We start from the raw sequence: 11,837 nt of genomic DNA, 5'->3' as shown, positions 1-11,837 counted from the left end.
AACTAATGCAGTTATAATTTTAAATCCAATTGATTTATAATTAATTTTAAATTAAATATAATTAATTATATATTAAATATAATTAATTATATTTAGTTTACAATTAATAATAAATAAATAAATTTAATTTATAACTGCATTAGTTATAAATTAAATATAACTAATTGTAATTAATTATAAATTAAAATTAATTAATTTGTAATTAACTTTAAATTAAATATAATTAGTTATAGATTTAATATAACTAATTATAATTAATTATAAATTAAACATATGTGCCAAAAAAAAAAGAAAGAAGAAAGAGAAAAAAAGGAAAAGAAAAGAAGCTGAGGGGAGAGAGGGATCCCTCTTTGTTCATTCCAAATCCTATCCTCGACGTGCTTGATGCACTAGTAGACCTCTTATACGCGCTTTTGTAGCACGGTGAGGGGGAATCCAGTGCGACGAGGCGGGTAAGCCTTATAAACGCTCTTGTAGCGTGGTAGGGACAGTCCTCGACCTTGACATCAGCATCATCGACAATTGCTGCGCAAGGTAAGTTCTAAATCCTATTTTCGACGTTTGTAGCGGACGGAGAACCACCTATACACGCTCTTGTAGCACGGTAGGAGGGAGCCCGGTGCGATGCATACGACGAGGTGGATAAGCCCTATACACGCTCTTGTAGCGTGATAGGGAGAGCTACTGGTGTTCTCGTACGGGTACTGTTGAAGGCCCCATACATGCTCTTGTAGCGTGGTGGGATGAAAAAATGTACGACCGCGGTGTCTAAGGACACTTACCACACACGCTCGAGTAGCATGGTGGGAAGGCCCAGCTCCCTTACTTTCCCCAAACAGGGGATATGCTGGGGTGCTGCCAAAATTTTCACTGAAGTACATAAGACTTGAACAATTTGAAGAAACCATTTGAGCAGTAATACGAAGGGCAACAGAGGACTCATACTTGAACTGAAAGTATAGAACTTTGACTCAAATGAACAGTGGACTTGTAAAATTAAACCTGAATAAAATTTAAATGATTTCTTAAGGTCAAACCCAAATGAAATAAAATCAAACTAGAACCAGAATTCAAATTAATTTGAGTATTCAGTTGAACTTGCAAGGACTTAAGAAGATCTTGAACATGTACTTTGAACTCGAACCGGATTGAACACAAGGAACCTGTGGATTTGAACATTCGAACTGAATTTGGAATTCTGCTTAAGCAAATACAAAAGCTCCAAATCAAACTAAGTATCAATTCAAATTATAACTCGATTGACAAACGAATAAAAGCTTTTACATGTAAGCTGTGGCATAAGATCTCCAACGAGTGTCAAGGAACAATCATAATGATTGAAATGCAAAGAATTATCAAGTGACATGCACACAAGCAGCAACAATTCAATGTCAAACAAATGCAATGAACCTTCAAGACTCAGTGTGCACACAACAAGGAGAGTGCAAGAAGTCCAACACAAGTGTTAAGATGCATATACAGCCTATGATAGAGCGGTGATAAGTAGATGTATCTGTCTTCTATAAGCTGAAGAGATTTGATATGCAACAAGTACAAGTACCTACAAACCTTTGTAGGAGGCTTGCTGAATGTTCAACACATGTTTGTGGGCAAAGTGTGAAAGATTTGCAATGCATCACAAACATGTATAAGCATGGTGTAATAGACTCCTACGACAACCCCTACAAATGCATGTAGATTGAGTGGCAATGCCGACACTTGATAGTGGAACACCTATCCTTACAAGCAAGTACAACCATCAAAGCCACCTGAGATTGGTGAAAGGTGGATATGATGTAGGTGACAATGACTCTTCTACAAACACTTACAAGGTCGTAGTGGATACAACGATTCCCTGCAAATGAATACTTGTGGATAACAACAGTGTATTGTAAGTATGATGAACCACTATGAACATAAGTACGGATATCACCAACGACAGTGGTGATCAAGATCTTCAAGTACGTCGGTATAATGACAACCCGATGTACGAAAAAGGACACCTCCTAACAGAATAGACGGGATGCTTGAATAAATTAGAACTAAACTTCCTGGTGTTCCAAAGTCTCTTCTTAATCCTATACATAAGAAGAAAATAATTCTGGCGTCGACAAATACCGAAAGTGATAAGTTTACTACACTAAAGAGCTTGAAAAGAATATATTTCAAGGAAGTGGCCACGAATTTCAAGGAAGCTACCCCCGGTGAATGAAAAAAGGGGAGTCAACATCAAGATGAGGAGAAGCCTCATAACATCAAGACCATAACACCACCGGATCTGCGACATCCATACAAGCAAACAAAAGGCGTCTACAAATAATTTCAAAGTACACCACACATACACTGTAGCTTGTATACACATAGGTACACTAAAAGAGGGTATACAATCAAGTACCCACATGGGCCCCGACGAGCATGATATTGGTACACATTTGACGTCTAGGGATGCTGTGCAGGTTAATAAGTGAATTCAAGTTTGAACCCGATCCTTCTTTGCGGATCAAAAGGAGTTGACAGGATTCGAACCATCAAACAAATACACGGTTGTGGAGATCGGTATATTTGTTTTAATTCATTCATATTAGGTCATCAAGGCCTATAATTAAGAGAATTCACTAACAATGGCACAAAGCCTATAAAACCCGATCCTCCTAAGCAGGTAAATAGGAGTTGACAGGATTCGAACCATCGGATAAATATGCGGTCATGAAGTTGACCATAATATTTATTTTATACATTCATATCAGGCCTTCAAAGCCTTTAACCAAAAAATTCACAAACAAGGGCACAAAGCCTATGAAACCTGATCCCTTATCGGCGAATTGATAGAGTCGACAAGGTTCAATCAAATGGAAATGACTCCAAACGCCCCGATGATGGCCGTATTGAATGTCTATCTCAACCGGAGGGGTTCACAAATATTTCCAAGCTCCACTAAAATGCCCAAAAATCCAAAATTCAAATATATTTAAATTTGAAATTCAAGTATTAAACACTTAAAGCAAAATACATCCACCCTCCGCAACAGTTTGCTGGGGTAGACAAATTAAAATTTATTTCAGCTTACATAGAACTAATGCCTAGTCGAAAATATCACTATGATTCATACTCAAACAATCTCTTGCCAACTATGTTGCACCGATACGGATACGGCGACACGTATACGACACGATACGGATACGGGACACGTCAATTCTTAAAAATACAGGATACGGGTACGGCGCGGACATGGCATTATAATTTATAAATCATATATAAAAATTAAGAAAGCAATCAAAGCATAATATTTGAAATTACAAAAAAATGACAACAACATCATTTGTAGCCTTGTAGCTTATAATATCAAAATATAAGTAAGCATTAAATGTCTAGTACAACAACAAAAGCATAAACATAAATTGTCTAGCACATAAAGTTTTAACTATTCAATAGAAGAAATGATATGATTAGCTTCTTCAGTGGTTTGTCTTTGAACTTCTATATCATCTTCAATAAATATCATAGCTTTTAATTCAGGCTCATCAAGTTCTGACTAAGTAGACCAGGGACCACGATGGCCCGGGACGACGGAACCATGGGATCTTGATCGGGCTATCATCCATTCCCCCACCATTCGCTTTAAGTGCAAGATGGTGCAATTTCTATTTTAAATATCAAATTTTCCAAATTCCCAAATCCAAACCTATGCTGCTGCTATATGTTAGATAACACGTATCTCTACGTATCTGATCGACGACTAGCCTTAATCGAAAGTTCTCTCTCGTTATCGGGAGGGGTAATTAACTATAGGGGCTTGCGCCTATAAGAAACTAGAACTCAGATCATAAAGTCCTCATAAAATGAGGGTGAAATCTCTGGGTAGCGTCTTATCTACAAACTTATCTGCCTTCCAAAATTTACCCCAAAACTTAATCCGTGAAACTAGAACTCAGATCATAAAGTCCTCATAAAATGAGGGTGAAATCTCTGGGTAGCGTCTTATCTACAAACTTATCTGCCTTCCAAAATTTACCCCAAAACTTAATCCGTTAAACTCCCTCGCCGAAGGAAAGCAATAGTGCGGACGGAGGCCGGGGATGAATTTTCGTAGCCCACACCTGAGCATCCTCGTCTCTACAACACTCAACTTAATATTATGCTTCTCTTTTAATGGCCAACATTCTGTACCATAAACCATTGCAGGTCTCACTATCATCTTATTAAATTTTCCCTTAAGTTTGAGAGGGACTTTTCTATCACACAACAAACCTAATGCATTCCTCCACTTTAACCATCCAACTTGAATTCTATTAATAATATCCCCATCACTCTGAACAATAGATCCAAGATATCTAAAACTAGTGCTCTTATTAATGACTTGCTCGCCCTGCTCTGACTCTTCTAAAACAATAGATCCAATGTCACAATCCCTCCACTAGATCCATTATTACTAAAAGTACACTCCATTTATTTAGTTTTAGATCTACTCAAACAAAGGCTTTAGACTCTAAGGTTGACCTCCATAATTCAAGTTTACTTACAACCCCCTCTAGCCTTATCAACAAGAAGAATATCATCAACGAAAAGCATACACCATGCAACCTCTTGCAAATGTCTAGTGAGAATATCCATGACCAAAGCAAAAAAGATATGGGCTTAAGGCTGATCCTTGATGTAATCCAACTGAAATAAGAAAAATACTTGGTCAAACCACCTTGTGTTTGAACACAAGTAACAGCTCCCGCATACATATCCTTAATGAATTGAATATAAGTATTATTAATCACTTTCTTATGTAAAACTCTCCATAACACTTCTCTTGAAACTTTATCATATGCTTTCTCTAAAGCAATAAAAATTATTTATAGATCCTCCTTATTCTCTATATACTTCTCCATCAAACCTCTCAATAAATGTATATCTTCCATAGTAGACCTTCCTGGCATGAATCCAAATTGATTTTGAGAAACATTAATATCATGTCGCATCCTATGCTCCATAACTCTCTCCCATAGTTTTAAAGTATGACACATTAACTTAATTCTTCTATAATTCGTACAATCTTGTGCATCACCTTTATTCTTAAAAATAGGAATCAACACGCTCATTATCCACTCATGTGACATCTTTTGTCTTCAAAATAATATTAAAAACTTTAGTAAGCCAAGAAATTCCTTCTATCTCCTAAGCCTTTCGACAGTTCTAATGGAGTATCATCAGGTCCACTAGTTTTTCCAGTTCATTTTTTTAAAGCCCTCTTTAACTTCGATTTTACTTGTATGCCGATAAAAATAAAAAAATTTATTTTCATTTAGGGTGCTAAGGTCACTCAAGTCAATCACATTCTCAGAATCTTCATTGAAAAGTTTAGCAAAATATCTCATCCACCTTTGTTGAATATCCTCTTCTAATAAAATCACTTTTTAATCTTCATTCTTAATGCACTTCACTTGAAATAAATCCTTACAATTCTTATCTCTTTTTTTTGCTAACTTATACATATATCTTTAGCCCTCCTTATTATCTAATCGATTATATAAATGATTACAAGCTAAAATCTTTGCATTACAAATTATTTTCTAAGACTCCTTACGATCCTCTATATATCTTTCTTAATTATCAAAGTTTTTACAACTAAATTAATTTTTATAACAATCTTCTTATTTTTTATTTTTTCCTGCACATTCTGATTCCACCATCAATTATTTTTACTATTAGTAATTTTTCCCTTTGATACTCCTAGTACATCTTTTGCAACATTCTTAATAACACTAATTACTTTTTTCCACATAACATTAGCATCTTCATGCACAGACAAAATCTTATGATTTAGAATCTTACTCTCAAAAATACTTTTATTAATATTCATTAAATGCCCCCATCTAATCCTAGAACAATGATTTACTTTATTTTTAATATTCTGCCCCTTCATCTTAAAATCCAAAACTAATAAGCGATGTTGGGTAATAAACTTTCATTCGGAATAACTTTACAATTTTTGCAATCTAAACGATCTATTTTTTATAAGAAAATAATCAATCTAAGTTGTACTACATCCATTCTAATAAGTGATGAGATGCTCGTCTCTTTTTTTAAATGAAGTATTAGCAATTACAAAATCATAAGATAAAGAAAAATCTAGTATGGTCTTAGCACATTTATTAGTCGCTCCAAAGTCATAGCCACCATGAATGTTTTTAAAATCATCCACCTCTCTACCAACATGTCCATTTAAATCTCCTCCAATAAAAACTTTATTCGAGAGATATTTTTTGTATTAATTCTTTTAGGTCATGCGAGTCAGACAAAGCAATATTTCATACCTAATAGAGTCAAACAAAAATAAATATTTAGCTCACTCAAACTTTGCTTTTTTAGGCTCGCTAACCACAACCCAACCCAAATGAAAATTTTAAGTTTTTTTATTCCATGTCTCAAAAATAAAGAGCATAAATCAAATCAATCATGTGCAAAAAGATCTACAAGGTTTTATAGATTATATTTCAAAATTAATAAAAAGTGCTCAAAAATATCTACAATAGAAACCTTATGTTGATATTACTACAAAATGGAGTAGTCCTTCCAGTCATCTCTTCATCCACAAGATGACCTCTTCCTTTATCTCTACCTTTCAGGATGAATTTTCTATTTGCCTTTATTTGGCAAAAAGAATTTCACTAATGCAGTAAAAAAGTTAATCCATTTCTTTCTTAAGCAATACTTCAAATCTCCAGGATAAGGTTCTCACTTATATCATGGTTTATATGTCATGTTTTATATGATACTATCCTCATGATCTACAAGGTCATTTTACTGCTTTATGTGACATGTCATTCAAGATTAATGTAATATTTCCTCATTTATTTGTGAGCATAGACAGCGATATAAGCAGATTTGTCATTCAAAACAAGTTTTACCATTATAAATAGTTACGTAACGAAGCGACTCTCATTAATGAAGAATGGTTAAGATCGTAAGCATGAGATGTAAACGTCCCTTCTTTGTACATTTCAACACAACCTGTTTTGAGGATTTCAATATTTAGATGCTTTGAGGATTCAGCATAAAATAGCTTCAGGTGTCGTTATCTTCTTCCCAACATTCTCTCTTCTCTCTTTCAATTATCAGGGATCTACCAGTTTGAACTGCCTTTTCCGCATCATGCTTTCAGCATGTTGATCTCTACTCTTCTACCATTCAGCTATTCAAGTGGGTGCATTAAAATAAATTTCACCATGAAAATAGGTAAGTACGCTCACAAAATATTTATTCCAATAAAAAGCCACTGCCGATTACAAAAGCAACTAGAATTTGCATTCTACACCAAGACTGATGGAGAAGATTTATCGGATTTAATACAAGTAAGATATAGCACAATGATAAATTTAAACAAGTTTATCAACTCATATTACTCGATTTAAGCATTACACAACACAAAATTGCCTTTGATAATTTTGGGAAAAAAAAACAGAAACTACTAGATAAACGAGAAGATCACTGAAAAAATAAGAAGATATTATTCAATTCATTCCCTACCAACCACATAATAAAAAGCAACTTATGTTGAAATCAACATGAAAGTGCTTAACAAGTGACTGATCAGTATAGAATGGTTTCGCTAGAGTATCCATATTCAAGATTAACAAAGTTAAATTGATTCCTTTAATAGTCTACTATGGACTATTCAAACACAGATCGTGTAGTTCATGGCAGATAATTTAAATCAATTAATATGCTATTTTAATATTATTAATATAACACAACAGCACAAGTTCAATCTGCAATTATACATTACGGCTTTTTCAGATGATTAAAATTAAAACCAGTCGAGAATCTGTTTGGATTTAACATTTTGCCTGTTGCATCAAGATGGCTTGGAGCCAAAAATCTACTCTACCAAACTCAGCCCTCATTGTCATTGATTTCATGAAGCCTACAAATGTGTATAAACCTTCGAGCATAGAAACACTTGCACTTTAAAGTTGCATATGTTCGTACATAGTGGCATAGTCATGTAGAATCTATAATATTCTATATGCACGCAGACTTTTTATTATCAGAAATTCCTACAATTATTTACATTATCAAAGGAAGTCCAATTCTTCCTTCCATTTTCATTATATTTCTTAAGTCTTTAAAATCATTGATCTTCTCGTTTATCTATAGTGAAACAGCTATACAAAAGGAGTGAAACCATGAAGCATATAACATAAATTACACTCGTTTGTCATGTCAAAAAAACATTTAATAGACAATATGAGGAGAAATTGAACAGGTCGGATGTCAACTACAGGATAAAGTGTTCCATCAGAGGTAAACAGTTAAAACTAGCACTTGAGGATGCAATGAATCAAAAGAATTACCTCTTGCACGCCAGGGAATGAGCATTGAATTGCCCGCTCAAAGACCTAGCAAACAGAACAAAATACTAAGTCACTCCAACATATGCACCATGCACAAACACATTGTCAAGATAAAGAACTTAAGCCCGCCCAGAATTTAAAAAAAAAATCCAAATCGCATTAATGACACATAATATTCTGAAATATGATCATCACAATTATCATCATCATTAACTTTATAACGACAACTTAGGATTAGCTTTATGAACCTTCATTTTATCATTCATTCAAATTAAGTGTTTCAAGAGATGCTTAATCTATTCTATACAAATCTTTCTGAACTTCTACCCATGTTATTATACAAGTATATAACAATTCAATGAGACAAATCCCCAAAAAAGAAGTATATAATTATCACAATCTTGATCATCTCATTTTTTCTTAAATGCTAGTGCCAAAAGATTGCTTCTACAATTATTTAGCATCCACTTATTCTTCAAAATTCCATTAAAAAGATTTTTTTATGAAACAAATTCAATATCACTCATAGCTCTCTAAATTTTAATAGAAATCTCTACTAGACCTGAAGTTTTAGTTTCAAGATATGTCTCATTATTTTGCTCCTTATGCTTTTATAAATATGTATACCTTAAAATCATCTATTAAATAATTTCTCAAAGTAATATTTCATACTTAATAGAGTCCCGATGTTTAAATTACAATAAAATATCAGGTTTATTACAGGATGGGTAGGCTTAAAATTATAAATTAAAAAAACAAATTATAAAATGTTGGGGTTTAAAATAACAGAAATTATAGTAAACTCCCATAAAGTCCTATGGAGTAGAGTTCAAGAAGCTCTACCCATGATAATACAGTTCATGATCAACCCTGAACCGACTCAATGTATTATCTTATAAAATGTGCCCATTCACCAATGCATAAACTTATAGTTAAATAATAAAGCACCTTAATATATTTACTAAATGTCCATAAATGGAATGCAACAATTTAGGTCCATTTCTAGTACATCAACATGCATATCAATGCACTAGAAAGCTTGTCAATGTCTTCATAAATTTTGAACGATTAAAAACCCATGTCAAATGGTTTGAGTAACCAAATGACTACAACGCCTCATTCAGGGGCAAAAGAACAAAAATATTCCACCAAGAACCAAATCACCATAATGCCCCAATGTCTTAATTCAAATATATATAATGTTAACTCATTTGATCAGGCAAATAAGTCGAGGACCAAGGTTTGATCTTATTAACACCTAGTTGATGTCAAAGTGCCAGTGAATCATCTCAAAGTGTAAAACTGTGCACTGCATCAAAAATTAAATTCCACTAAATAATCCACAAAACTTGCCAGGAGATGTCAGAGAACACGTCATTAGGTCAATTTCAATATTTGATTCATAAAGTCCCACATACGATCATTCTCAAAACCAAAATTATAAGCCTAAGACTTTTAGGCAACTCATACATGGAGTGTAATTTTAGTAATAATAGACCTAGTGAGAAGATTGTAACTTTGAGCGATCAAGTCATTAATAAGAGTACACGTTTTAGATATCTTGGATCTATAGTTCAGAGTGATGGTGAAATAGATGGGGATATTATCAACAGAATTCAAATTGGATGGTTGAAGTGGAGAATGCATCGGGCTTCTTGTGTGATGGAAAAGTCCCCCTCAAACTTAAGGGAAAATTCTATAAGATGGTGCTGAGACCTGCAATGCTTTATGGTACCGAATGTTGGCCATTAAAAGAGAAGCAAAATACTAAGTTAAGTGTTGCAGAGATGAAAATTCTCAGGTCGATGAGTGGCTTTACTCTTAGAGACAGGATACGAAATGAGCATATACATGAAAAGGTTGGACTACCTCCAGTGGAAGATAAGAGTAGAGAGAATCATCTTAGATGGTTTGGTCACATAAAACAGCGGCCTTCTGATGACCCGGTTAGGAAAGTAGATGTATTAGATTTAACTTTTGTTAAAAAAAGGGTAAAGGTAGACCTACAAAGACTTGGTTAGAAAATATTAGAAATGACATTTCTTTATTAGATTTAAATGAGAATTTGATTCTTAACAGGACACAATGGAGAAAAATGATTCGTGTTACCGACCCCACAATGGGTTGAAGGCTTGATGTTGTTGTTGTTATTATTACCATGCAAGAAAGATAACCTTTGCACACAAACTACCCTCAAAACATGTATTTAAATTTAAATTGAAATGCAGATGGATGATCCTACAGTGCTCAGCTCTTTCTCTGAAGCAGACATGCGTTCCAATGCAAGCATATGATTGATCCAAAGCTGCCCTATCCATGTACAGTTCCTTGTGGCCCTTGAATAAACATCTTTGACAAATTCAGAAACCTGTAGAATATAAACTATCATAACTCGACAGAAAGCACCAGTTGGCAAGTCAAATAATGAAGTCATGCAAGCAACCTTCAATGTCCTGTCGAGGTAGCTAGTATATCCAAGCCACAAATCACTTGATACAGGAAAATCAGCAAGAGCACGTTCATAAAGAACTTGAACACGTGCTGGATCACCAATCGAGTCCTCCCGTTTTATATAATTCTGCAAGAAAGACACATTGATATTATATATTTTGATGATTAAAAGAAATAAGCCATACGTAATATAAATGAACTAAGTAGTGCTTAGAAAGGGTACTTTTCTCCAAGAAGAATACAACCACAAAATAGGAGTGAAACAATTTGTAAACTACATTAAACTAGCATGGAAATGGAGGTTCAATTCGTGTTGAAAACTAATTAAAAATATGTTTAATCAACAAAGCTAAATTACAACTATGAATAACGCAAATCAAATCTCTCAAAAATATAACATTTTTTTTTGCTCGAACTACACTCAAAGTTCATGCTCAACATCAATCAAAGCATGATTAATATCAGAAAGAAAGACACTAGATAAGAACGGGATTCTATATGCATTTATTTTGAGTGATCCTATTCTCACCAAATAAATCCAAATTTAAAATAAGAATTTCATGATTCTAGTGCCTACAATTTATGTGGCCTAATCAAAAAGAGTAGACCTTCTATCCACATCGCACAAGAACCAAAAAAAATTTCTAATTTAAGTGTTGATTTGTTTTGGGAGTGTAGCACAATTCAGTGTATTTTTGGAATTCTTGTATGTGACTAGTATTTATTATGCATGAATGCAAAAGGCATTTACAAAGGGATATAATGAAGTGTGCAGGGGGGGTAGGGGGGATTGATATGAGGAATTTTATTTGATTTGGGAATATAGGAGGACCTCTAGAAGTGATTCGAGCTTTTGAAAACTTTGGCAATGTGAATTTCTAATGTTGGTCAAGACCTACTGGAAGGATGGTTGGTCTTGGGGTATTTTCAAAAGCCTAATTTCATATGGAGTTTAAGAGAAGGTTGGGTAGGCAAATATGCTGGATGTAAATATTCTATAGAAAGCTTAATATACTAAGCAGTTCCGAGAGTTAGAGGTTTTAT

At 34.0% G+C, this 11,837-nt stretch overlaps 1 protein-coding gene across 1 annotated transcript in view; it reads right to left on the bottom strand.

Annotated features, from left to right (window-relative positions):
- LOC110115724 (squamous cell carcinoma antigen recognized by T-cells 3) overlaps positions 1 to 10,920 on the bottom strand; it is a gene marked incomplete at its 5' end in the record, with an annotated part of 43,233 nt that extends 32,313 nt beyond the window's left edge. Inside the window, 3 exon segments of the mRNA XM_020849051.2 lie at positions 8,343 to 8,387; positions 10,585 to 10,710; positions 10,786 to 10,920. Coding sequence (XP_020704710.1) covers positions 8,343 to 8,387; positions 10,585 to 10,710; positions 10,786 to 10,920 — 306 coding nt within the window.
- Between the last annotated feature and the right edge of the window lie 917 nt (positions 10,921 to 11,837).

Source organism: Dendrobium catenatum, unplaced genomic scaffold, assembly GCF_001605985.2.
Source record: "Dendrobium catenatum unplaced genomic scaffold, ASM160598v2 fragScaff_scaffold_306, whole genome shotgun sequence".
NCBI classification, from domain to species: Eukaryota; Viridiplantae; Streptophyta; class Magnoliopsida; order Asparagales; family Orchidaceae; genus Dendrobium; species Dendrobium catenatum.
This window is presented reverse-complemented; position numbering and strand designations above follow the sequence as displayed.